The 27,146-nt window shown below is 41.5% G+C and overlaps 5 protein-coding genes across 6 annotated transcripts in view; 3 read left to right on the top strand and 2 right to left on the bottom strand.

The window, feature by feature from the left end:
- Positions 1–3,539, top strand: part of LOC307078729 (solute carrier family 12 member 5-like) — a gene marked incomplete at both ends in the record, with an annotated part of 27,131 nt that extends 23,592 nt beyond the window's left edge. The window contains 8 exons of the mRNA XM_079740675.1: positions 822–991; positions 1,377–1,508; positions 1,762–1,869; positions 2,030–2,146; positions 2,491–2,678; positions 2,902–2,916; positions 3,035–3,168; positions 3,448–3,539. Of these exons, the coding sequence (XP_079596801.1) occupies positions 822–991; positions 1,377–1,508; positions 1,762–1,869; positions 2,030–2,146; positions 2,491–2,678; positions 2,902–2,916; positions 3,035–3,168; positions 3,448–3,539 (956 nt within the window). The remainder of the gene's footprint in view (positions 1–821; positions 992–1,376; positions 1,509–1,761; positions 1,870–2,029; positions 2,147–2,490; positions 2,679–2,901; positions 2,917–3,034; positions 3,169–3,447) is intronic.
- Positions 3,540–5,817: 2,278 nt separating this feature from the next.
- On the top strand, positions 5,818–7,248 carry LOC307079857 (ammonium transporter Rh type B-A-like; the record flags this gene model as incomplete). Its single annotated transcript, XM_079742362.1, has 1 exon — positions 5,818–7,248. One exon carries the CDS (start codon positions 5,818–5,820, stop codon positions 7,246–7,248), a length of 1,431 nt encoding a protein of 476 aa, XP_079598488.1.
- Positions 7,249–7,774: 526 nt separating this feature from the next.
- On the top strand, positions 7,775–13,849 carry LOC307079446 (RNA-binding protein 39-like). The gene is made up of 15 exons (XM_079741793.1): positions 7,775–7,929; positions 8,717–8,771; positions 10,223–10,272; positions 10,363–10,548; positions 10,785–10,838; positions 10,952–11,069; positions 11,302–11,454; positions 11,563–11,700; positions 11,817–11,882; positions 11,970–12,174; positions 12,627–12,713; positions 12,818–12,908; positions 13,015–13,120; positions 13,219–13,297; positions 13,409–13,849. The coding sequence occupies exons 2-15, from the start codon at positions 8,721–8,723 to the stop codon at positions 13,507–13,509; spliced, it is 1,485 nt and encodes a 494-aa protein (XP_079597919.1). The 5' UTR covers positions 7,775–7,929; positions 8,717–8,720; the 3' UTR covers positions 13,510–13,849.
- Positions 13,850–14,647: 798 nt separating this feature from the next.
- On the bottom strand, positions 14,648–20,333 carry pabpc1l (poly(A) binding protein, cytoplasmic 1-like; the record flags this gene model as incomplete). The annotated part of the gene is made up of 14 exons (XM_079742014.1): positions 14,648–14,707; positions 14,884–15,014; positions 15,115–15,223; positions 15,656–15,786; positions 15,865–15,978; positions 16,113–16,200; positions 16,439–16,702; positions 16,871–16,966; positions 17,293–17,430; positions 17,605–17,699; positions 17,818–17,957; positions 18,520–18,635; positions 19,680–19,873; positions 20,141–20,333. 14 exons carry the CDS (start codon positions 20,331–20,333, stop codon positions 14,648–14,650), a joined length of 1,869 nt encoding a protein of 622 aa, XP_079598140.1.
- Positions 20,334–21,466: 1,133 nt separating this feature from the next.
- Positions 21,467–25,865, bottom strand: LOC307079223 (14-3-3 protein beta/alpha-1-like). Of its 2 annotated transcripts, none has more exons than XM_079741397.1 (6): positions 25,763–25,865; positions 24,451–24,751; positions 24,227–24,350; positions 23,956–24,119; positions 23,207–23,302; positions 21,467–23,097 (listed from the first exon to the last, which is right to left on the bottom strand). In XM_079741397.1, the coding sequence occupies exons 2-6, from the start codon at positions 24,742–24,744 to the stop codon at positions 23,041–23,043; spliced, it is 735 nt and encodes a 244-aa protein (XP_079597523.1). In that variant the 5' UTR covers positions 24,745–24,751; positions 25,763–25,865; the 3' UTR covers positions 21,467–23,040. The 2 variants fall into 2 exon arrangements, with proteins under 2 accessions (XP_079597523.1, XP_079597524.1); XM_079741398.1 differs by having other exon boundaries at positions 25,768–25,864.
- Between the last annotated feature and the right edge of the window lie 1,281 nt (positions 25,866–27,146).

Raw genomic sequence — 27,146 nt, 5'->3', positions numbered from 1 at the left:
ACAACAGCGCCCGTTGAAGTTTAATCAATAATGTCTGCTTGGCAGTTAATAGAGGTTTACGCCATCCGGCTTTGTTTAATTTCTTATTGTTGCCAACAGTAGGCCATTTCCAGACTAGCCGAGAAGTGAGATATGATAGCGCTGATATGGCAATGCCCTGGAATGCACTAGGCTGACCTACTTTCAAGGGAAGTAATACAACTTGCCTCGTGAGGCCATATGGGCTATTCAGGTTTGAGTTTCACATTTGATATCAGCCTGGCCCTGCATCACCAGTGGTTGATTTCCAAATATAGCGCGGCCTAACGTTGCTTAAGAAACCCAAGCCCATCAGATTAAATAACTAGGTGTCGCACTTGCTCCCTTCGCTCTTACCGTATCCGGTTAAAAGTAATGAAACAACACCATATTCTCTGATAAAGGCCTTCTCACTGATTTCTGATGATCTTTTTTTACATTGTTATTCCAAGACCTTTATTCAGTTTTGATTGTTCCATTCATTTCTAAACTTTTTTGGGGCGTACCAGTTTTTTTAACAGGCTGCGGCGCGCCGTGCTTTGTCATGAACTGAATGTCCCTCCCCTTAGCGCCGACAAGTCTGTCCATTTTTGAGGACAGACTGATTCACAGAGAGGTACTCTTCATATCACACAGCAGAGCAGGATGGTCTCACAAGGCTACAATAAAACATCTTTAGGGACTAATATACAAATACACATTTGTGTTTCAAATGAAGGGCTGTCTCTCCTTTCCCTCATACTAAGAAGATAATCTAAAATGCACTCTTTCATAACAGAGTCAACTTTGTCTTCTCATTCCAGAGGTGGTGAGAGAGACGACCATCGCAAGTCTGGCGTTGTTGGTTCCTAAGAACATCGCCAGCTACCCATCCAACGGGGAGCGCTTCACCGAGGGCCACATCGACGTCTGGTGGATCGTCCACGATGGAGGCATGCTGATGCTGCTGCCCTTCCTGCTGCGGCAACACAAGGTGGGCTGTTGATATAGTCTGCACACGCACACGCTTACTGTGTATTCATTCATTGATGCATTTATGTCTGTGCAGTGCACCTTGTGGGTGATCTTGCCTTAATGAGTGCAGGGTCGTCGTGTGCTTCATGAGTATGTTCTGTTGTGACTAACCCTATCACTTGTGTTTTGATGGGGTTGTCTGTGTGTGGTGGCAATGACTATATAAAGACAGGTAAAGTGGTACTTCTGCACTTATGTAAAACAATAACCAGGTTAAGGTGTTAAGATCAAGACAAGCAAGAACAGGTAAAATAGTAACAAGGCAATAATTCTATCAAGCGAACCCATCGAATAATTGAGTCAAAGTATTCTATACGTATCTATTTCCTACTTTGGGGTGACAGGTGTGGAGGAAATGCAAGATGCGTATTTTCACGGTGGCCCAGATGGATGACAACAGTATCCAGATGAAGAAAGACCTCATCACCTTCCTCTATCACCTACGCATAGACGCTGCTGTGGAGGTCGTGGAGATGGTGAGGCACAGCATGGATCATATTCTAAGGTTTCTTAGGAGATCACACTCCTGCACGTTTCCTGTCATGTGTGGATGTAGACTTGACAGTAAAAGTACCTATGTTAAATCCTCTACATATAGGTATGTGCAGGTATACGTATTTTCAGTGGATAATGTTATAATTTGGGTGTAGGCGTTGCATACGCATTCAAATTGGCATTTCTCGTGTGGATAGTCCTTAACATGGATGTGATCATCTTTTCCCTTTAAAGCATGATAGCGACGTCTCCGCCTACACCTACGAGAAGACTCTGGTGATGGAGCAGCGCACACAGATCCTCAAACAGATGCATCTGACCAAGAACGAGAAGGAGAGAGAGGTTTGGTCTTCATCCGTAATATGTCCTTAAAAATGTTGACAAAATGTTGACTCCACAATATTTGGATTACAGGTCACTAATAAGGGTTCAATAGCATTGGCGCTACCATGAACGTTGTGTTACATCACCAGCGGTGTCTGATGGTCTTTCGTCACAACAGATCCAGAGCATCACAGACGTCTCCCGAGGGTCCATCCGTCGCAAGAACCCCACGAGTCTGCGTGTTCCACAGATCGGAGAGGAGGGGGCCAGCGTGGCAGAAAGACCAGAGGAGGAGGTACATCAAATCATACCGATTCACTGAACATGATCCACCTCCACTGTACTCTGAACTCCACCTCATCGATCCAAAACATCAATGATCTCCCGCTCAACCCTTCTACGCCAGCTTTTCTTACATTCCCATTCTTTGAGGATACCATTTGTGTGTATCCGTGTGTGTGTGTGTGTGTGTGTGCGTGTGCGTGTGCGTGTGTGTGTGTGTGTGTGTGTGTGTGTGTGTGTGTGTGTGTGTGTGTGTGTGTGCATGTGTTTGTGAGTTTCTGACACTCTCTCTCAGGCCCTCTGCCAACCTTGTCCACTGCATTGTCTTAGACCGAGGCTGTCTCCCACCCCACACAGATACATCTGACCCTAGCCAAGAACTCTGCCCCTACGGGCCACATGTCCCACAACACACCTGGAGGGGGCACTGCAAGCCCAGACTGTGAAGTGCAGAGGACATGGACAGACAAAGGTGGAGCAAAGGACCAGAGCCAAGCTTCAGCTGGAAAACCAGAGGCGGGGAAAGATCTCTTCAATATGAAACCGTGAGTGAGCGTTCATGAACATCAGCCTAGCGATACTTATGCACCGAGGCAGTAGTGGTTACAGTGGATCAATAACCATTAACATGATCAATAACATTAATCCATGTCAATTTTTGTGTTTACCAAACTGCCTTTCAGGTGTACAAGTAGTACAATACACCATGTTCTTGCCATGTCTTCCATATGAATCATTCATGATTATCCTTCTTTTGCCACGCTGCAGCGAATGGGAGCATCTGTAAGTATGGACCACACTCTTTAAGAGAATGTGAATCACAACATTTAGAGCATTTTAGATGTATAGACAATTGCCCGGTCCCACTCTATTGACTTTCTTTGGCTCCTCCCCTCCCCAGAAACCAGTTCAACCTGAGGCGCATGCACACAGCGCTGAGGCTCAATGAGGTGATCCTAAAGAAGTCCAAGGAGGCCAAGCTGGTTCTGCTCAACATGCCGGGGCCACCCAAGAACCGCATGGGGGATGAGAACTGTATCCTTTGTGTCAGCACTTTACCGGGATCAGCACAAACCAGAGCATTGCAGGCCCTGAAGCAGCGGTGATTTCTGTTGTGTACAGTCAGAATAATGACTCGGAAAGTCGGTTGATGTGAAGCTGGACGAAGGTTTGCTTTGATTGCCCTCAGGCTCAGCCCTTCACTTGGAAGTCACTTTGGATCAAAGTGTCTGCCAAAGGGCTGAATATTAATGTCAATATAATAAGGTTACGATCCAAGTGGCTGATTCCACTCCTTGACTCCCGGCCTCCCAGACATGGAGTTCCTAGAGGTCCTCACCGAGGGCCTGAATCGGGTCCTCCTGGTGCGTGGAGGCGGCCGTGAAGTCATCACCATCTATTCCTAAAGAGCCAATCTTTGAACAGCCCTTTCATCTGCACAGTGTCTAGATTTCCTTTACACTATATTGACTTGTACCCTCCACTGTGACCCACGCATTACATATCACTGCAGAGCAGCCCTGCTTGTCATCCTGTGCCATCCTCTCTCTGCTCATATCCCCTCTGACTCCAGCTCGCCCCGCCGCCATTAACCCCTGGTGTGGTGAAACTCACCTCTCTTTTGATACTACGCACCTAGTTCCCTTAGCTAGGCCAAATCCCCCGTGTTATACGATAATATCACAATGAACAATCAATCATGATAGAAGATAAGCTGTATTGTTTCAAACTATGTAGCCGGTGGGAACTCGTGAAAGCTCTCAAATGAGTCTAAATCCTTTCATATGATTTACCCTGGTATTGTGGGAACCTGACTAAAAGGGTGCTTCAACTTTTATCTTGATGGTATATTTATGCATTTGGTTAGTGTTAGAGTTTGATGTTGGAGAGTCATTGGGAAAAGAAAAGTTTTTTTTGTTTTTATACTACTCTTCATTTGTTGTGGTATTTGTGCTATTTATTTTATTCACATCATTATTTAATTGTGGCTACTTCATGGTCTTTCCTTGTCATGTTCATAGTATGAAAAGTGTGGTCTTAGTACTAGGTTTATTATTGTTTTCAGGCAGCATAAAAATATAACATATTAGAGATGAGCACAAAGGCTGAATTACTTTCAATACATTGTAAGTGAATTAAATGATATTTACATTAATCATGGAGGATCCATATAATCATTGAGGATTATTACACTCATTGTATTGTATTCACTTTTGATTACATCATGACTTTGATGGAATCAGGCAAAATTATATTATTACTCTGCCTAACTTGGTTCCACTTAGAACTTCTGTTGTATGTAGCCTATTTTTTTCATTAAAATGGAAATCTGTGAATTTGTATAATAAGAGATGGAGAATATAATGAATTAGAGTGCTTAATAACTGTTTGAAAAATATAACTTTGCAAAGCATAAAAATGATAAGACACCTTATTGAGTTTAAATAAGACTACACCTTTTATGTGCTTTATTTTATGCTTGATTCTATTGTATTATTAAGCCAATTTAACATGTGAAAAGTATGCATTACAAATGAAAATTCTACATATTTTAAACTTGGCCCAGTGGCCTTATAATAAATATCAATAACCCCAGCTCTATCATCCAAGAAAGTCTTTGGAGGGTTTGCTTATTGTACCATACAACAAAGAGTGCATTCATGAGTCTGGAATTACAATCGCACATATTATCCAAGAGACATTTGCTTCACCATCAGGTATGTTGAATAAAGTTGGGCAATTGTATTAGACCTCTGGCTTCTCTTCTGTTTTTTTGACTGAGAGGATATTTGTGTCACTGGGAGCCACACAATGTATTCAAATATATGTTCTACTCATATATTTATAGATCGGTCATTTGCATTCAGGCAAATGACCTAGGCCTTCAAAGAAATAAGTTACATAAAGTGTGTGTGTGCGTGTGTGTGTCCGTGTGCGTGTGTGTGTGTGTTTGTGTGTGTATGTGGCGTGTGTGTGTGTATGTGTGTCTGTGTGTGCATGTGTGTCTGTTTCTGTGTTTGCATGTGTGTCTTTGATTGTTTGTCTCAAACATGCTTGTTTAAGTATCAACAGTGTACATTATACAGTATATCAGTCATTTTTACAGTATTTTATGTATATTATCTGTTATAAAATGATATGAAAATAAAGGAAGGAGCTCATGAATATATTTAAAAATTACAAAAATTATGTAAGTATAATTTTTCTTCTATCTGAAGCCTGTGCCAAAGTTCAGCAATTCTGTTAGTAAAAACATTGAGTCATTTGAAAACATGTTTGCAAAGGGAATCAATAGTCCAGTTTCTGGACTAATCGGTTGATACCAGCTATAGCAGCAAACTTAATCCATATCAATGCAAATCCTATTAATTACTTTGTGGTAACAAATATACTCCATGTGAACAAATAAACCTAAAGCCATTTTATCTTCGAGATGACTGAGATTTTAGCTCTGAGCTCCTTCAACCTTTGACCTTATGACTTTATTGCCACATACCTTATGTCACTAACATCGCAATAGGGGTTGCGGGCGAAAACTATAAAATTGTGCATGATGATCAAAGGGCATGCAGAGGTAGCTTTCCACTATCACTCATTTATGTAGGAGCATGCCTCTGAGACAGTGGTACAGAGAAACTATAAAGGCTAAAAAACTAATTGAATTTGCTTTAAAGAGCATCAAAGATGAGGCAGCCTCAGACGAGCTTGCGAGTGGGGTTGCCTGTGTTTGTGGTGGTCACACAGCTCTTCATAGTGGTGCTGTTTGCTTTATTTGTCACCTATGATGATCAGACCGATGCCAAACTGCAGGGCAATGAAACCGTCGCCATGGACAACGCCTTGTACAACGACTATCCTTTTTTCGCCGACATACAGGTGATGATATTCATCGGCTTTGGGTGTCTCCTGGCTTTCTTCCGGCAGTATGGCTTTGGGGGCATGGTGTTCAACTTCCTCACCGCCACCTTTGCCATACAGTGGGCCATCCTTGTGCAGGGGTACTTCCAGTTCAGCCATGACGGCAAGATCCACCTGGGGGTGATAAACCTGATCAACGCAGAGTTTGCCTGTGCTGTGGTCCTGATCTCCTTTGGGGCTGTGCTGGGAAAAACCAGCCCGCTGCAGCTGCTGGTCATGGCGCTGCTGGAGATCCCGGTGTACGCAGTCACAGAATGGGCCGTGCTGACCTACCTAAAGATCAACGACGCCGGTGGATGTATTCTGATCCACGTGTTCGCCTGCTACTTCGGCCTGGGCGTCACATTTGTGTTGTACCGGCCCCGTCTGAACGAAGGCCATGCCAAGGAGGGCTCCAGCTACCAGTCAGACATCCTGTCTGCCATGGGCACCTTGTTCCTGTGGGTGTTTTGGCCCTCTTTCAACTCTGTGCTGGCGCTGAAAGGAGACGACCAGCACAGGGCCGTGCTTCACACCTTCATTGGCCTCAGTGCCTCCACGCTCACAGCGTTCGCACTCTCCTCCATGCTCAACAGGACCGGCAAGCTCACCATGGCTGACATCCAGAATGTGACTCTGGCCGGAGGGGTGGCGGTGGGGGCCTCTGTGGACATGATGATATCCCCTGCAGGGGCTTATGCTCTGGGAATGATGGGCTGTGCCGCCTGCATGCTAGGCTACAGGTACCTAACCCCTTTCTTAGCCCGCCGCCTCAGGATCCAGGACCAGTGTGGCATACACAACCTCCATGGCCTGACCGGACTCATATCCTCCACCGCGGGCATATGTGCTATACTGGCGGCTTCAGAGGAGGTCTACGGACCCAGCATGTATGAGACTTTTGCCCACATGGCACCCGTGGAAGGGGATCCAAAATTGCTGGAGCTCCAGGAGCAGATCCCAGGTCTACAGCCAGGTTTGGGAAGGACTGCCTCGGAACAGGCCATTTATCAGGTGGCGGCACTGTTATCCACTATTGTAGTGTCGGCGATAGGAGGCGTTATTACAGGATTTGTACTGAAGCTGCCCTATTTTGGATCACCACCAGATGAACTTTGTTTTGATGATGGCTTGTTTTTTGAGGTCCCGCATAACTATGAGGCACCTATTACATTCAGTAATAAATGTAGGCCTACTACAGAGGATTCGGCAGCGTAATGTGTTTGCTTGCTATTGAATGAATTGTAAATATATTTTTATTTTTAAATAAACAGTTTTAAACATCGCAAAAGATTGAAAGTACTACAATAGGCCTAATGCGTTTTTTTTTATTTCAAATGTTACTAACATTACCCAAAGCATAACTATACCCTTCACACCATGGTGCTACGATATAGAAATTTGGCTATTGCAAACCATCGGGGAGAAATCTTTCATTGAACTTCTCCAAAGTCTATGATGTTATCAAATAAAGGTGATTAAACGTGCAATACGTTTACTTTTTGTCGTAAAATGTCAGGAGCTAGCCTAATTGTTTCCCTAGGTGGAGAAAGATACTACAACGGCTACAGGTTTTAAAGTAGTGTGTAATTCTTCAAAGTACTCGCTAGATGGCAAATGACGTCTGATCGAAGTTAAATACTGGTATCCTGACTCGTCTGTGCGGAAACCAAACACCCGTCAACAGTTCTCGCGTGAGTGAGCGCAAGTTATCGCGTGACTAAGCGCCATTTGGAAATCGACCTGCTACAGTTGCTAGCCCGCAAATCATTTCGGTAGCGTTAGCAGTAGACGGTGTAACAAATACTACCGCCCGGTCCTTCCAGAAGAAAGAAAAGAGCCGTGTTAACTCGGGTGTTCGATAACCTCTCACATCGAGACGCGTGTCATTTCCAAAAGGTATTGAGGGTTTTATTCTGTATTATTGTTCCGTTTCTCGGTAGCTAGCAACAACGAACGCGCTGCTACACATGCTAATGATAAGAGTAGCTACGCGGATTTGGGGGAAATGAGTTGACCTTAACTTCTTATTAGGATGTGATTCAAGCTAGCAAGCTAGATTAATTAAAACTTTATCCAAACGGTTGGTTAGGCTTTGTCTAAATGTGCGTGTTTAGCTGGGGCGGCTGATGGGGTCAGCGTGGGGAGGGCTAACATGAGTGCAGACTCTAACGTTACAGCTTCCTATATCAGCCGCAAGAGACTGACGACGCTGTCATTACGACCTCCTAATCGGAATCCCGCAATAGAGTGCCCGATTCAAGGAAATAAGTTTTATCTGATGTATTTAACTTGACGTTGATGTCGATTAACACGGATGTTAACCTCTTCGCACCGTCTTGGATATCCTCTTTGAATCGGCATGCCTTTGAATTCACACAAATCCATCTTTAAATATTAGAACTTTCTAGTCAAGTTAATGTTACTCCTACAACGTCATACCTCAGCTATGAGGTGATGTTCGTGTGAAGGATGTTAACCCAGCGTTAACGTTTAAAACCTCGAACAATATGCGTGTAAGCATACGTACACTAAGTTTCGCGTTCTTGGACACGAGCCAAACGTTTTGGATATACTACCAGTCCCATGCACACGTTTACAGTCTGCACCAACAGTTGCTTTATATCAGAAAGATAGTCGCCATTTTCTAATGTTATGAGTTTACAGGTCGTTTTCTTTCCCGCAGGGTCATGGCTGACGATTTTGAAATTGAGGCAATGCTGGAGGCTCCATTTAGAAAGGTGAGTTTCCGAAGAGACGCATCAGTCTGGCTGTACACCGACATATATTGATATTACATTGATTTGTTACCCAACATGTATGTATTGTGTGTGTGGTTTTTGAAGTTTTTCAAACGCAATACAGACTTTGAATAAATTCCCATCTATCTCTTTCTATAGACTTGCCTAATGATATCTCACCTCTTCTCCAATGAGTTCATCTTTGATTCCACTGTGAACTGTGGTAAAACGTAAGGTAGTTATGGAGTAATGTACTGATGCACTGTGGTTCCCTTAGGACTAAAAGAAACTCAACTTAACACATCCCTGTTCAGTTGCTACAAGGTGAATGCCAATGGAAGATGAGCACATGTTATCGGTGCTACAAAAGAGGCAGTATTCAGTTGTAAAAATATGCAGTTTCCCACTATTTTAAAGCATGATGGTAATCAGAATAATATTTGTTGAAATAGATCATGCATACATGCACAATCTTGCCATATGTTTGGAATCTGTTTTCAGGTATAGTCAGATTTATGTTAACATTTTTAGTATTGTAATTGCCTGCATTGTATACAGCAAGTTATGATATAAAGCACTATGAACTTCCGTCATAGTAATCATAGCTGTGTTGTGAATAAAGAGCCTAGAGAGAATAACTGATTCAAATGCTTTTTAACATTTCCAAAAATATGAATACTGCCTTTTTGCCTCCTCAACTGTAACTGTAATTATTTTGAGGTTTTAAATCGGTATTTGAGTTTGCATGCTACTCAACACCACACATTTTTCATTAGCACACAGTTAAAACAAATGCGGCTATTCAACCTCCCTTTTCAATCAAGCCATAACCGGGCTTTTGGCCGATTTTCATGTTGACACCCAAACACATTGGTAGTTTTGTATGTGGATGAACTAGTAGCTTTCTTTCCAGTTTCTGTGGGCGTCGATGTTACTAAGCCCTGTGAATCCCTGTTTGCTTCAGGGCGAGATGTGTGACAGAGGTGGCATCGAGCTCTTACAGTTCAAGAACGAAAATGGGTGAAGATCACTGGACTGACACCAACCACACAGGATCTCTTTAGTAGCCGTTGGCCATGCGTAGCCTCAGGCTTAGGCTCAGATAGTGGCATGGGTACGGCTCATTAGATTGGTGGGGGGCGGGAGAGGTTGGACCCCAGTAATGTCAAAGTTCACTGAACAATTCTATAATGTTGGTAGTCTCATAAAATGTAATTTTATCCGAGATGCAGTGAGTACTCAACAATACTGCTAAAATGATGTTCTGGGGTAGGGTGGGAGGGGGTTTCTTTTGTGCAAGGATACCTTGTGCAGGCAGGACAGTAAATATTTGGAAGTATTGCTAATTTAATGTATTGTGCATTTTCTCTTGTCCCACCCCGTCCCCCCCTTTACCTTGACGAAATGTTTCCTCTGCGTCCTCATGATGTTCTTCTATCAACCTTGCTTAGGATGAAATCAAATCCTCTCATGCAAATGGACATGAAGCTCACAGCAAGAAGTAAGCACCAAATATCTTGGCATCCTGGGATAAACCTGAGACCACAATGGGCTCCTAGGTTTAATGTACCCCTGTGGTCTTCTGTTCAAGGAAAAGAAGGAGCCGGAGCAGAAGTCCAGGGGCTTCTAAAAAAAGGAGCAGGAGTCGGGATCGAAAGAAGAACAAGAAGAGAAGCAAGAGCAGAGAGCGGAAGAGGAATGCCAGCCGGGAGCGCCACCGCACCCGCTCCCGCAGCAGGGATCGCCCCGGCCGCTACAGAGCTCGCAAGAGTCCCGTGTATGTCTCTACACTTACCCCCTTGCCCACTTTGCACTGTGCCGCTTTTATATATGTAGATACGTTATTAATGTAGGATAAATGTTTTGAAGTGATTCAGTGGTTTAGCCATCTGAAATATGCTTGTTCAAAGTGAAGTGAGGGGCCCCAAGTGAAGCGACTATTCCTTCTAACTAATGATCGCTGTCTATGTTTACATGGTGAGCACATCTGACATCTTTTTTTCATCATCCCAGACGGAAACGTTCCAAAACTCGTAGCCCTGTTAAAAGAGAAAAGAGTCCAATCAGGTGAGCCTTCCTGTTAGGGTAAACCGTTGATGTCATGTTGAAAACGATTTATGTTCACATTATCACAAACGCCACATTTTCCATCTAACAAGCGGCTCTTTGTTTTCCTGAAGACAACCCATCGACAACCTCACGCCAGAGGAGAGAGATGCGCGCACCGTCTTCTGCATGCAGCTCGCTGCACGTATCCGGGCCCGGGACCTGGAGGACTTCTTCTCTGCCGTGGGGAAGGTACGTGGTGTTCGACGTTATCTCAGGAAGCTTCTACTGCACTTCAAATCAAAGCTTACTTTACACGCAACTGTACACTTGAAATGTCCAGATTGTTTTTGCATTACCTTTTTTATTTGATCTTTTCTGTGTTGTTGCTTGCCAACTATACTGCTTTGAGCCTCGGCAAATTGCCCCCAGTGTTTTTTGATTAAAATTGATTATTTAATGGACCATTGCTCCCTTTCTACAGGTGAGAGATGTGAGGATGATATCAGACAGGAACTCCAGAAGATCAAAGGGCATTGCCTACATTGAGTTCCTGGAGGCCAGTTCTGTGCCTCTGGCGATTGGTTTGACTGGACAGAGACTTCTGGGAGTGCCCATCATTGTCCAGGCCTCGCAGGTGGGTCTATAATATTTTCATTTTCTGAACTGACTGAATGCCTATAACCATTCCTGAATCTGTGAATATCAAGCGATTTGATATAACATTGTTTGTATATATTCACAGGCAGAGAAAAACAGAGCAGCCGCCATGGCAAATAACCTGCAGAAGGGCAGCGCTGGGCCAATGCGGCTCTACGTTGGCTCTCTGCATTTCAACATCACAGAGGACATGCTGCGGGGAATATTCGAGCCTTTTGGCAGGGTAAATTAAAGCCAATTAACTGACAACTGTTCTTACTCTAATTTCACTTGCATTTCAAATTAATACTTGTAGTACACTGCTTCGACTGGTTGTAACACTGAATCTTTCTCCGGAAGATTGAAGGCATACAGCTCATGATGGACAGTGAAACTGGTCGATCCAAAGGATACGGCTTCATATCAGTAAGTACAAGTAGCTTTTGGATCTGTCAGGGTTTTTGGCACAGTCTTGTTGCATGATGTCTAATGGTACATGATGTGTGTGTAAAGTTTGCAGACGCAGAATGTGCGAAAAAGGCCCTAGAGCAGCTGAATGGGTTTGAGCTGGCCGGGCGGCCAATGAAAGTAGGCCACGTGACGGAGCGGACGGACGCATCCACCGCCAGCTCTTTTCTGGACAACGATGAGTTGGAGAGGACTGGCATCGACCTGGGCACCACAGGCCGGCTGCAGCTTATGGCCAGATTAGCAGAAGGTAAATTACCACCCACGAGGACGATGCTCAGAGCCCTTTGGGGACACGGAGAGCCACATAGAAGTTGAATGTTGTCCGTTTTGCAAGATAAAGCAAAACTTTTATGAGCTTTTATTTGAAACGATTTTTAATTGTTAGACAGAAAAATGAACCGAGTGGCAGGTTTACACAACCACTGCTTTTGGTCTTTTGCAAACTTGTCTTGCATGGTAGGTAAGTAGCACAATAGAGGCTTATTGCAGTAACAGATGTCTCATCTGTTACTGTAATTTATCTCAAGTATAGAAGGTAATTTCCCTTCCATACAAAACATGAACGTAAAGTTATTTTTTAATTTGTGAATTTTAATGTTCTTGTTTCCCTTTACCAAGAATTGTATGTCACTTAAGACCTTTAGATTGCACCTGTGGATGGGTATTTACAGCTCTTAAAATGTGTCCTTCTCTCTGTAGGTACCGGTTTGAAGATCCCTGCGGCTGCACAGCAGGCCCTGCAGATGACTGGTTCCATTCCCTTTGGAAACATGAGTGCCTCATCATGTAAGTTCCACAAAGTTGTGTCATGTCATTATTTAGCCAAAAAAATTTGTGAAGACGGTGCATTGAAGCATTCAGCAACTTAAATCTTTTTATCCACTTAACAGCTGCTGCAACTCCAGCACAGGCGTTAAACCTCCCATCACAGCCTCTGGCAACACACTGCCTGCAGTTGTCAAACATGTTCAACCCCCAGGCGTAAGGCTTTACATAATGCAACATCAGTAAATAAGGCATTGTTGATCCCAGTCATGGCTCAAAAGGAACCAAGTTCATGATCTCATTTTTTATTTCTTCTGTTTAGGGAAAATGACCCCGGCTGGGACACTGAGATCAAAGATGATGTCATTGAGGAGTGCAACAAACATGGCGGAATAGTTCACACATACGTCGATAAGAACTCTGCTCAAGTGAGTTCAAGCGCAAAGGGCATTCCATTTCTAGTGTTAAGTTTTTATCCATTACAATCATGCATGCGTAACCATTCTCTTCTTAACCCCTTCCATAGGGAAATGTCTACGTAAAATGCACTTCCATACCTGCAGCGATGGCTACCGTTAATGCCCTTCATGGACGATGGTTCGCTGGTATGTACTCTTGACCTTTTGTGCGTCTTATTTCCTGTATGGATTTTAAATATGGACGCAAGTGGCTCAATTGTCATATTCCTAATCTGTTTTTTTTTTTTTTTTCTCTAGGTAAAATGATCAATGCAGCATATGTCCCGTTACCAACATATCATAACCTTTTCCCTGATTCAGTAATGGCAAATCAACTACTGGTGCCAACACGCAGATAGGTCTGAAGAACTTATTAAACACAGAATGTATATACAGAAGGTTTTTTTTTTTGCATTCCTAGGTCTTAGATTGGTTGAAATAAGATGGTCATAAATTAATACTGCCATCTGTTCTGTTAGCCTGTCCATTTTAATGTCAAATTCTGGGTTTGTAATGTAAATAACCACAAATGAAATTCACTGTAATTTTTTATTCCCATTCTTACCTGCCCTACCTAACCAGCAGACTTATGTTAAGATTAATAAAACAGATTGCTTAAAGCAACCAATCCATGTTGAGTAGGTGATGCAAGACCTGATTTGGGGAGTACATTTATTTGCAATAAACTTGCCAAAAACAGTGCTGTTTGAGTGTCTATGATCTCTTGCCACAAATATTGTAAATAGGTGGATATATGTTGGACTAGTTTCTTAGAGTATGGGGCCATTAGAGATAAAAATTTAACAAGTCCAGCCACCTTCTCCCAGTTGTCAAATATAGGAAGGCTGTCATGAGTAATGTCTCAGCCACCACTTCTACAGTCTTATCATTGCTGGACTAGGTCAAACTCTAGCTAATTGACTTCATGCAATTGCAACTGAATTGTAAGCACGTGAGGTCCAAGCCAGTTATTTATGCAGATAAAGAGCCCATGCTGGGAAACGAAGGATCACATTTCTTTGGAAAAGACGAGACCATTATATTGCAGGTTTTTTTAATCAAACAAAAGGTACCATTGCAACAGCAAAATGGTTTAACAAACTTCTTAATTCAATTCAACACTTACAATCAAAGTACCAATTAGTTTTCCTTTAACATTTTACAATTTTTTTCTTTTTAACTTCTTTATTCGGAGACCTGAGGGGAAAACAATAAATGATCAGTTCGATAATGTGACACTATCGTAGCAAACCCTTACAAGCCTTTTATATGAGCTTGAAAAGGCAAGTATAGGCAAAATATATGACTGATATTAGAGCCCTTCTCTTACCCGTACAAAACCAAAGGGAGTGGTGTTAGTCAGTGAGGGTAATGGAAAATAACACTGGAGAAGTCCAGGAAGCGTGACTACGGAAAACTTGTGAGGCAAGACAGCAGCAATACTAGAACCTGAAATGATATAATCCTAAAAAGTGGCAGCAGACCTGAAGAGGTTCTTTACTTGGAAGAGCATTCTTGCGCTTGGTGAGCCTGAAGCACAGCGACAGCCTCTTCCACCTGATGAGGTTTGCGCCTCATTAATTAAATCAATTACTGATTAAGAAATGCTGAATAAATAAAAGGCACGACTACATAAGTAATCACACAAATACAACTTGTGTTTTGCTTAGGCTTCGTTAAAACAAGAACCACTCATGCCTGTTAATTAAATAGTATGGAAATATGAAGCGTGCCTTAGAATGCAGCGACTCAGGGGACTCCAGCATGTGAAGCAGCTCCGAGTTATCAATCTCCAGCAGCATTCCAGTGATTTTCCCAGCAAGGTTGGGGTGAAGTGCCTGGATCAGCGGGTACAACCGCTCACCTTCAAATAGGATGTTGCCAACAGGAGAAGGGATTATAAAATGAGAATCAACTGAATGCCTGTATGGATTGAATGGACAGGATTATTAGGCCATACACACCCAGAAGCTGTTTCTGGTCCATGGGAGGAGCCGAGGCCAACATTGAGGCGGTGAGAGGCTCCTGGCCTCTAATTTGCACAGCAGGCTCCATTGAAGATACCGGGACGGCCTTGCACCACAATAACACAGGGAACTACTTCATAACAAGCAATGTTACTGGAAGGGTCTTGTCCCACATTTAAACAACCAGCCATGAATGCAAGAGAATCGTGTTTATAATTTCAACTCGATCTGGGATATAAGAATGTTAATCATGGGTGTGGGTCAGCATACAGCTAAAAATGGATTGTTTTAACAGTTGTCAAACCGTTTTATAACTGATCTCCCCAGAAAGAATGTCGGCACTTTCACTACCACTATAAACCCTCCATTTATTAACATGATTGCCTTTTTTTTTTATATTTCCACTGTTGTATGGTCCCAGGAGACTCAAGACTACTTAGACAAATCGAGTGCTAACCAAATTGATGTAGCAGACTCGCTCCCCCTCCCCAAAAATAACTCAAATCATATAACAGTCGAATGTGACACTGAAGAATACCTGCTGTCTTGCCTTTGACACAGGGACAGTAATGACCTGCAGGGTATTCCTAATGGAAGGGGAGTACTTGTACTGGCCGCCTCTAACAGCAATGTCATTCCGGCCACCCATTGTCTGGGTTCCAATATTAGCTTAGAAACACATAACATTATGGTTAGTAGCAAACCTGATGATCTTTCTTTAAAAAAACAATTGAGCAAGGAACCTACTTGTTTTTTGGTACTTCATGTTAGGAACTTGGGTGGAAGCCTGCCTGACCGTTGCAATGGGTGTAGCCGTACGCCTGGGAATGGCTGCTCCCACCAGCTGGGGAGAGTAAGGACCTATGGGGGCAACATAATAATGTGCAAATGCTTTTTGTACACACTTAAAAAGAACGACCCAAGCTAGGGTAACTGCTATAGTAGAGATATGGAAAAGGTGACGACAACAATGATGCCGTTTAACTTCTTCGAACCTTGAGCTCTAGGTGGCTGTGTGGTCCAGCGAGGTGCAGCTCTTATTCCACTGACTGGACTGGGGTTGTAGAATGAGCGACTAGGAGGCTGAGCAAAATAAAAAGTAATTCAGGCATCATCTAAACATTGTCCAATTTTATTTACAATACATTGACAATGAACCCTTTTCACAGGTCGGCAATAATGTTAAAATTACTTTCCCGTTCCTTTTTTTTTTTAGAACTTTAAAGTATATTCAGTGAATGTCATGGGCGTCACCCGTGTTTATCCTACTATGAAAAGGGCCAGTTACACCGGACTGCGTTTCATGGGAGAACCCTCGTACCTGTGGCACAGTAGAGACATAGTAGCCGGTCTGCTGGTACGAGTCAATGATGGGGCTCGCCATGGACCTGACTGTGGACAGTCTCTGCAGGTACTTGTTGGTGAGGATGGCTTTGCGCTCCTCCTTGCGTTGAGCCAGTGCAACGTACAGCGGCTTGGTGGCAACAATACGCCCGTTCATCTCTGTGACCGCCTTGGTCGCTTCTTCGGGTGATGAGAAACACACGAAGCCAAAACCCTTGCTCTGGCATCCATCCGTCATAACCTACAGAAAGCAAGAATTATTGGTTAAAAAGAGTTGATATTAGAATGCCTTGCATGCAGTTAATTTAGGAGTGAGATGGTTGTTGCATGATCAGGCAACATTTAGTTAAATGTAAGTAAATCAAAACGGAGCGAGCCCACTCTTGAAGGGCTGCTAATTAGGCGGTACCTTTGCACTGGTAATAGTCCCGTAAGGGGAAAACTCCTTTCTGAGTCTTTCATCATTAATTGTGTCATCCAGGTTCTTCACGTACAGATTCACTCCCTGCCACCAGACAGAGGGTAGAAAAAAAAATGTATCCAGGACGTCAGGAAAATTCAAACAGATCAGCATGACTTAAGCTCCACTTTACTACGTTAACACATATCTGCTTACAAACATGATCACTTTAAAATAGTTAAGAGGCACTAAACTGAATATGCAGCCTACCGTCAGCATAAACAGATATCAATCTGGTAATTTGCTGAAGCAAAAAATATCAATAATGCTTTGTTAAGGTTATCCAGCACTGAGACCCCTTGCTTCTTTTTAAACAGAAGCTTACGAGAATTGAAATTACCATGTGACATTTCAAATGTCATGTAGTGTACCTGATAGCGCTGTATGCGGTCCTGTTTGATCTGGTCAAACTTGCGCTTGAGTTCTCCCTGTCGCTCTGTCCTTTTCTGTGCTCGACCAACGTAAAGGATTTTCCCAGTCAGATCTTTTCCGTTCATCTCCTCAACTGCCTGGGAACACAGAAAATACAGACAAGGAAATAATGAGTTTATGGAATAGAGGTTAACTCGTGATTAGAAACAAGAAACACTTTGCAGCCGCCATTTCTTTACTGAAACTTGTTGCACACCAGTTTCAATGGGTCTAAGGACTCTCACACAACAGCTGGTGTTCAATCTCCCAACCTTTTGAGCATCCATGTGGTTCCCATAGTTGACAAAGCCAAATCCACGGGAACGGCCCCTCTCATCCTTCATCACTCTCACACTGAGGGTCTTACCTGAGAGTAAAGGAATGCAACCGGTTAATTCACAGATGAGCACAATCTGTGTGGATTGTTGCCTTGATTGCGATTTCATCCTCCAAGCCTGTATGCCCAAGATAAGGAAAGTAATTACCAAACTTAGAGAAAAGTTCCTTGAGTTTTTCATCAGTGTATTCTTCCCCAAAGTTTTTTATGTAGACATTGGTGAACTTCATGGCTTTGGCCCCAAACTCACTCTCCCTTTCCTTCCGGGACTTGAAGTGGCCCACAAATCTACAAATAAAACGAATCACAAAGTCGCAATAACAGCAGGAGAGAAGGACATTGGTCGTTAAATAGACAAGTAGTAAACAGGATGGATTGAAGTAATTTAACATCACAAACAGAGTTGAAAAATGATAGGAACATCAGCCATGTTATAAATAATGTATTCCTTTATTTCAGTAAATAAAATTTGCTGGCTTAGTAAGATACTCACTTTCACTTATGATTCTGTCTCTGGCAATGATAACCACAAATATTCAATTTGGAACGCACACACACACACACACACACACACACACCCACACACACACACACACACACCTGTATATCCTTCTAATTCACTGACCTACTCAGGGATAACTGACAATTTTCCCCCAGGAGATGGCCATTTGGCTTGAACATGTCAAACTCACTCCCTGCCTCTTGACTGAGCAAAAGAAAAAGTAAACAAATCATTTACAGGGCGGTCTTACAAAGTCAATGTTAATCAGCCTAACTGGTCTCAACATCTACAACTTGCATACACAGTATATAATAATATTATTTTATTAATAATTTTGTATCAACTCACACTTTGCGATCATTCAACAGCATCCCATTTATGGTTTCTATGGCACGGTTTGCTGCCTCTTGCGTCTCAAAGTGGACAAAGCCATAGCCTTTTGAGCCTTTCTCGTCACAAACAACCTGGGAACAAAATTATTCATACATATTAAAAACATTTTCAAATTGAAGAAAATAACTGTAAACACGTGTTAAGCACCTTTATTTGAGTTGATGGTGATAACGCTAATAGCGTATATGTATGTACCAGAATGTTGACCTAGTAAATTTGTATTGATTTTCCAAGAACAAAATTATATTGACATAAAGCAGCAAACACGTCATGAGCCTTCAGCCTCAGCTTTGCCAGCATGACCAATGATTTCCAATAGAGTTGATGGTATAAAGTCAACCTAGCATTGACGCTGCCCTGGGAATAGCATAAAGCTTGGCATTTTTCCTTGCGGCTGTTCTCAAAAGTTCAAAACAGTAGTTCCAAACTTTCAAAGCATATCCAATCAGAAAACCCCTATGTTTGACTATCAAAACAAAGCTCTAGTTTGATATTAAAAAAAAAGAGAATTTACATTTTATGCAGTGGGTTTACTTCAATCCATTTCTAATTTTCTAATTCAAAACACTATAGTGATCAGCAGTAGGAATATCAATTCCCTTTAACATTTAGAATATATAATTTTTCTACTGCTCCTACAAAGTAGGAGCAGTATTGGCAGAAATTATAGCTTTGTCTTCTTGGGTAATTCTCTACAAGTATTTTAACCAGTTTGGGCAGTTTCCCCCGGTTCTTAATTAGCTTCCTCTCAAACTTGAATGGGGAGCATCCATCTTCTCTCCATCTATCTATCCTCAGGTGTCTATAGATGTTCTTTATACGGATGTTCCTTACAAACAATTCCCCTGACGGTTAACCAGGTGTTTTGTCAACAAGTTGTGGACATACAAAGAAAATTTAAATTTATGTATTTCAACTGTATTACCATTCAATGCAATAAATGGTCCTGCCTATGACATGAGTGATTCCTGACAGAACGGTACCGCTACCTCAGGAAATCTAAACACAACCCGATACATTTGCATTGGGTTGTAAACATGTGGCCTTTCCATTATATATTTTTAATTAAATTGAACCAAACGTACTGTTAAATAAAGTGGGCATAATCCACTTACTTTACAGGACAGAATATTCCCAAAGGCTGAGAATGTGTCATACAGGGCCTTGTTGTCGATGGAATCATCCATGTTTTTGATGAACACATTTCCCACACCCGATTTCCTCAGTCCTGGGTCACGCTGAGACCACATTATTCTGATGGGACGACCCTTGATAACTTCATAGTTCATTGTATCCAAGGCACACTCAGCTAGAAAAATAAAATAAAATAGTATATAGGAGAATGATATCACAGACATTTAAATTCAACAGTAAGGCTCAATGTGTAAAACCTTGTTTTCAATGAGTGTTAAAGTTACTTTATACTAGCATGCTCTATGATAAACATTAAAATAATTTACGAAATGAGTGACCGAATTTACAAACAGATTATTTATTCAGGTTAAGTATTTACATTTGTATTTTAAACTGAATGTTTTACTGCCATGCCAATTGTGAATGCTGTTGTGTACTATACCATCAGCTGGTTGCTGGAAATTGATGTATGCATATCCTAGAGATCGGCGTGTGATGAGGTCACGGCACACCCGAATCGACATGATTGGCCCTGCAGGTGAGAACTTCTGGTACAGCATGGCCTCTGTCACATCAGCATGTAGGTCCCCTACATACAGTGAAGCTAGAGGGTAGGCTGGTCCATTAGCGTTCATCTTGGATTGCAACTGGAAAATAAATAAGTCATACAAGTAATATTAAAAAATCAATCTGAATTCAGTAGCCTCTTGCCTTAGCAATTATATATAAGAAAAAAATGGTTTTGAGGAGTTTTGTAAATTATGCATGCAATGGCTGATTCACTAGTTGAATACTTAAAAAGAAACAGGATAACAATAGTAGGTTAGTATTGTTGCAAGCTTTATAATAATTCTGCATAATTAAAAATATGGTGCAGTTTTGTTTATTATGCTAAAAGTTTTAAATAAGAGTTGAAGTTATCACCAAATTAATATTGAGGTTTGGACCTTGTCACCATAATGGACACATTACAAATAATTGCACATGGCCAAAAAGAAAATCTTTACACTTTCATTTTTAATTTTAGTGTTTAGTGTTTTTTGGTGGTCCTGCAGTGAAAACGGTTGGCTTAAAGACGGCATGCTATAAATTAGCTGATTGACTGAAGCTAGCTCACTTCATGACGAGGAGAGAACACGGCACTGTTAACAGTCAAATTTCAGGTGAAACTACATGTAACTGATACATGGTACGCTAATCAACGTTTGTAGTTTATTTGGTATGGTCCTAACTACCTCGTATCGATAAAACTAAATAATCCCAGACTCTAACGGGACGAGAGCCTCGTTAACTCGACGAGAAGCGGCCGAAGTGAACTTTTCTTACTGTTAAATGGCCGGCGGCGTTCTGCGGGTCGATGTTGTAAATGATATTCCCCAAAGTATGCCTTCAGTGCGTCGCCTCAGGACAATAAAACTATACTTTAATTGTAATTATAAGGTGAAACACCTGCCAGTCGTCCGCCGCGGAGCACGTCGCTGTAAGTGAAGATATCGAACTTGACGAGCCACGCAGCGATCTCGACGCATTAAACTACGCAAGAGAAAATAGTTCTGTGCCTGAGCCGCTACATCAGACTTTTCAAAACTAATGTGGGGAAATTTCGGATTAATTTAATGAAACTGATTTAAAAAGAACTGCTACTGTAGGCCTATTTATTTTTAAATTGAACCATCTATTTCGATTTTTGTTACAGCAGAGCAACTATTTAATTGTCGCTCCAATTGCAAATAGCTACTTTGGGGAAAGAAAGACATCTTGATTTTTATCTTAAACGAAACTTTTATTTCACTGAATGGTCTTTGACACTTTCCTATTTCTTACACGTGAAACTAGAATGATTTTTAAGATACATACACAAATCTAGAATTACACCAACCATTGTTTATCTCCATTTCATCATTGCTTTAGAGCTATTCTAAGTTTTCACAACCACGTGTGTGCACTGGGTAATAGACTGTTACAGAAGCAATTTTAACCAGAAGACTTGTCAATAAAAACAAAGCAAATTGAGATAGCCGATATACAGACAGACTTTGTTCCACATTCACTAACTGCATTTCCATCAAGCAGAGATAAGAGAAATGTACTTATTTTCAATAACTTCAAATTCATTGGAACCTTGTCAGCAGACAGACCATCAGCTGTGTATGGGGGATGGTCTCTTCAACTACAGTATGGGGAATGTAGTGGTGACAAATGGTATTGTGACACTTGGCTTCTTCCATTAGAAAGGGCTTCTCCAATTATTTATCTTTAAATTAAATTCAGAGACAACCGTTTTTACCACTGGAACATAGGTGCTAGACCCCAACCCAACACACACAAAGAGGCTGCAAGATAAATTCAGGCACCAAACTTTGGAGAAAATAACTGTTTAAAGAGGAATATTTTGCAAGCAGGGTTGATACAGTGTGATAAAGACAATTTCAATCAACATCAATAAAAGGTTATTCAAGGATTACATACACATGATAGTCTAACTTGAAAATACATGGACCACATTGAAGCACAGATTTTGTCTTGCACTGATTTCAAGCAGCACTGATTTCAAGCAGCACCTGAATAGTGAGTACAACTATGACAATCCACTTTCAAAATAATTAAAAATAGCACTGCCTTTCAAAAAGCCTAATAAAGTGGAATGTCTGAGGTTAAGGAATCTTACACGACAGTCTAAAAGGGTCCCTTAATCAAACTTTAAATTTGTGAATTTGTGAACATGATCAAAGTGTATCAACAAGATGCCAGTGTCACAATACAGCCTCTCTCCTTTCTGTATGAGCTCACAGCAGAATTGCAGTTAGTAAAATACAGGATTGTACAGTGTCCTTTCTTTTTTTATTTATTAACAATTTAGTCTGTGAAGCATTTAATATATAGCATCACAGTGTTTGGTGAAAAATCAACTGCCAGTTTAGTAACCATACCAGAAAACCTGTAAATTCCATGACAAATCACACAAAGAGTATGTAACAAAAAAGGAAGAAAAATGCACAACAAACTAGCTTGGGCAAATGAATTAAGGAAGGATGATTAGAATTCTCCCCCTCCCCCGATACACATACATCATTCACAACCATTCACACCATGTTCCTCTCCAAAAAGCACACAGAACCTTGCAAATGCATCCACACAAAGCAAAAATAAAATAAAATAAAAAGAATACTGCGACATGGACCTGTCACCTCTCAGCGAACTGAGAGGGGTAAACTAGTTGGTCAGGAGCAATTCAGTCTGCTTGTCATACAGAAGGGGAAGGGTTTGATGGAGTGGAGGGGATGAATATAAGCTGTCTGTGTTTAAGATAAAGAGTGTAGGTGGATTAACAGTGCAATTTCATTAGTTTTCCCCTTCTCCGGTCTCTCCCTCATCTCCCTGGCTTTCTGATGTCCACAGCTGTAGAAAGAAAAAAAAAAATAGACATAAGGCATCCATACACCAAGAGAATGCAACAAGGAGCGGCACATCATGGACAATAACCAAACATGAAGATTGTTCAACTCACAGTCAAGTTGTCCCTTAGTAGTTGCATGATCAGGGTGCTGTCTTTGTAGGAATCTTCATTCAAAGTGTCAAGTTCAGCAATGGCTTCGTCAAATGCCTGGAAATAGAATAAATAAAATGAGGTGTTCCAATATTAATGAAAATGGTTACAATTTTACATTGGTCTTAAAATGTTGGCATAGGCACAATCAATGTTCATAGATTGGCATGTCAACCCTTGCTTGCAACTAGTGTCGCGGTTACCGGTGATAGATGCGCTGTACAGCACCCCACCACCCCCTATTCAACAGGGGTTAGATGTGCGTTCTAAGGGTGACTATGGTGAGATCCATTGACTGTATAGGTTCTGTGGATTGCAACAGTTTGTGGTGCATTGGATGTTTGATGCTTTCAAATATTTTTTCCTATTCTGGCGATCTTTCATCTATAATACTGTTTTCTCTTCAGGTGAATGGCGCTAGTCCTGCCGTGCGATTTATTTAGTTTATCAAAACATTGAAGTTGGCCATAACAAAGCCTGACTCGGACCAATGAGTGGATCCAAATGCCACTGACGTCCAAGCAGCAATCCTAACTGATGTATTATTTATTTTTGCGTTATTAAAATAACATTTATTGTTATTTTGGTTAAACAATAAATATTGATTTTTTAAGTGTGCTCAGAAGAACATCCCCCAGTGTGAACATTTCATATAGAAAGATTTGAAATATAAAATCTGTTCTTGCCACATTAAAAAATAATGTTTATACCGTCTTTGCCAGGTTACAGGCCTTTTCCGGGCTGTTGAGGATTTCATAGTAGAAGACTGAGAAGTTGAGGGCCAGACCAAGCCTAATGGGATGTGTTGGCTGCATGTCTTTCTTGCTAATGTCAAAAGCATTCTGGTAGGCCTCCTGAGACTGATCCACTGTTTCTTTAGGGGGAAAGAAAATATAAGAAGGTTAATAACATTCAGGCTAAATTCACTTGTCATTATTTATTTACATATATATAGACACACACTCATTTTAAAATACATACCTTTCTTGGAATCACCAGATGCTACCTCAGAAAGGTATCGGAAATAATCCCCTTTCATTTTCAGATAGAAGACCTTGCTTTCAGGAGCAGTTGTATTTTCAATCAGAAACTTGTCCAGGAGTGCCTAGAAACAAAGAGCACAGAGCACATACAGTAAAATTATACATTATGCATCAGATGCATTATTTAAAAAAAAAATCGATGTTGTAATTTGAAGCACTTACTAGAACTTCCTTGCAGATGGACTGCAACTCGGTTTCAATCTCCGCCCGGTATGCACGTGCCATCTGCTGCTTTTTCTCATTGCCCTCAGTTTTCTGCTCAATGCTGGAGATGACACGCCAAGATGAACGGCGTGCCCCGACCACATTCTTATAGGCAACAGAGAGCAAGTTGCGTTCCTCATTGGAGAGTTCCACTCCCTGCTCCGTTACAGACTTCATGGCAGCAGCCATATCATCATAGCGCTCAGCCTGCTCTGCAAGCTTGGCCTGCTGTACCAGGTCGTTCCTGTCCATTTTCTGTCTGTTGGGACAAAAAACATAACAATATTGGTCTGTCAATACTAACATGTACTTGTGTATTTAAATTAACATGGGTGACACTCAGCAAATAAATGATACTGTAAAATAGTATTTGAGCCCTTGTAAGTACTAACCCGATTTCTTAATTAACTACAACATTAACGTAACCTAGTTGTAGTTGTAGTAGTAAGGAGAGGGAACAACGTTAGCCAGCCGTATTATTTTATTCAGAATCGAAGCTACATCGACTTCTAATGATAACAAGACGTTCCATACAACTTGAATCTATAAAACGCATTATTTAGCCAAGCAATGCGGTCTAATTGATTCTTTTATCTTATTTGTAATTTCCTAAAATGAGCTGGAGCTTCCCCGTGTCAGGTTATAAGGCCCCTCTACACGACTAGCCCCCGCAGCGGCTTGGCTATCAACACTCGATGGACAACGTTTCCAATGTTAACATTTCACTAGACGGACTATGAGGAGCGCGTTGGTCGCAGAGCTCATTTCAAGTGAATTGCTTATTTAAAAATGTATCCATCACAGCTGAACTACATATAGCTGGGCGATTTGAGCGACGATTCCGCTAGCGCTACACCACTGTCTAACCGTTAGCCTTCGTTATGTAGCCAACAGGCTAGGTCTGAGTTAGCAATGGCTGACCACCTCCAAACTCCAAATGTGGGCCCAACAAATAGATGAAGGTTCTTTTCATCCATCGATACGAGATAGCTTAATCAAATCACAGTGGTCATATTGGGATGTATAACTACATGCCAATAATGGTAGAATGGCTGCCTGAACCACGAGCCAGACGGAACAAAGTGTCATGGATTCCGACTCCGAACGTAGGTTAGCCAGCAGCTAACGTGAGCCAGCAGCTAACGTGAGCAAGGCTCTCTAGCATGGTGTCTGCTCCACATCCTTATAATAAAGACGCAAGCGATGACATCGACATTAACATGCATATAACCCCCTTTACAAACAGAGTATTGAACAGTTAAAAGCATACCACACTTAATATATTGGCGACTTTAAATCTTGTTTTTTCTCTGGACGATCGAGCCTCCTTCCTCCGTCTTCTCCGCGTATCGTTCAGGGCAGCAGCACTTCCGTTACCTTGACACTTGTGTTTCCTCCCTACACCCTACATCTGCATTATGCAACATCAGCCCACAACAACCAGGGTAACACTTTACAATGAGGGTCCATTTATTAACCGGTGAACATTAGTTAATCCAGTGATGCGTATTATTATATAGCATTAGCATGGGGGTTAGGTAGCTGGCAAGGGTTAACCCTGGTAATACCTTAATTCCCTCAGTATAACATGGACACCATTACCTCCGTTTGCATGAACACCATTAGTTAACATGAACGCCATAAGTAAATGATTACTAGACGGTAGACCATTGGTTAATGTTTTTTAATGTGTTAACTGATGTGTAATCATAAGTTAATGAATGTACCCTTATTGTGTGTTACCACAAATTTAATTTGATTTGTTCAACACCATCTCAATATTCCCAAGATGTGAGCACAAAACAAGGAGACTGCAGATAGTTGTTTTTCATTATTGAGGGTTAGGTTGCCGAGGATTTTAGCATGTTAGCAAGTGTCTCAGCAGAGGGGCAGCCTCTTAAATTGGTATCAATAATTAGCTGTACCTGAACACTTTTTATATTATTTAATATAAACATGGACAATTGTAAAAACACCATTATAACCTCAAAGAGAATCATCTTCTGTCAAAGCAACAAGGCATGCTGAAAAGGGCTTGTTTACAAATCAGCCGCTGCCCTATTGCCTTCTGCTGGGTGTAGTAAGTGTCCCTTAACATCAACACTCTGAAGTTTATTCAACCACTTAATAGCCTTAACCTTCACATAAATACATAAAATATGTTGTATAATAACGAAGAATGGGTTTATTTTGTCATTGGTCATAACCATTCATACCAAGATTATGAATTATTGTAACATTCATAAATAAAGTTACTTCAGAATTGAATTAACAGATATTTTGGCACAAATAGGGTTATTATTCCACTAGTTTAAAGATTGTGTAGAATAGGGTTGGTGTGACAACATGTCACCAAGTTGTGTGATAAGTTGGATACATATTTAGTATGAGACAAGTATGATGAGAAACACATGTGATGTGTAATGATAATCTCAAAATCATGCATTCATGATTTGATAACAGAATCATAGAACATAGAAGCTTTTACGATATCGACATATCGGGCTACTCTGCAAATCCTGGTTTTGCCAAGAGAAAGAAATAGTTGGATGGGAGGGAGTGTTGTGTTCAGTATTAGGCCTATACGGGAAATGATTTTGGGGTGGGGAAAAGAGTTTGGAAAAATGTTGTGGGTGGAATGGGATAAAATTCAC

This window comes from Pollachius pollachius, assembly GCF_949987615.1.
Source record: "Pollachius pollachius genome assembly, chromosome: 8".
NCBI classification, from domain to species: Eukaryota; Metazoa; Chordata; class Actinopteri; order Gadiformes; family Gadidae; genus Pollachius; species Pollachius pollachius.
This window is presented reverse-complemented; position numbering and strand designations above follow the sequence as displayed.

Excerpts from the sequence above, each read along its gene's own strand:
- LOC307079446 (XM_079741793.1), top strand. The coding sequence starts at position 8,721 with ATGGCTGACGATTTTGAAATTGAGGCAATGCTGGAGGCTCCATTTAGA. Across the intron at positions 12,175-12,626 it reads TATGGCCAGATTAGCAGAAG|GTACCGGTTTGAAGATCCCT; the intron begins GTAAATTACCAC and ends TTCTCTCTGTAG. Across the intron at positions 12,714-12,817 it reads AAACATGAGTGCCTCATCAT|CTGCTGCAACTCCAGCACAG; the intron begins GTAAGTTCCACA and ends TCCACTTAACAG.
- LOC307079223 (XM_079741397.1), bottom strand. The coding sequence starts at position 24,744 with ATGGACAGGAACGACCTGGTACAGCAGGCCAAGCTTGCAGAGCAGGCT. Across the intron at positions 24,351-24,450 it reads CCATCTGCAAGGAAGTTCTA|GCACTCCTGGACAAGTTTCT; the intron begins GTAAGTGCTTCA and ends CTTTGTTTCTAG. Across the intron at positions 23,098-23,206 it reads TACTAAGGGACAACTTGACT|CTGTGGACATCAGAAAGCCA; the intron begins GTGAGTTGAACA and ends TTCTTTCTACAG.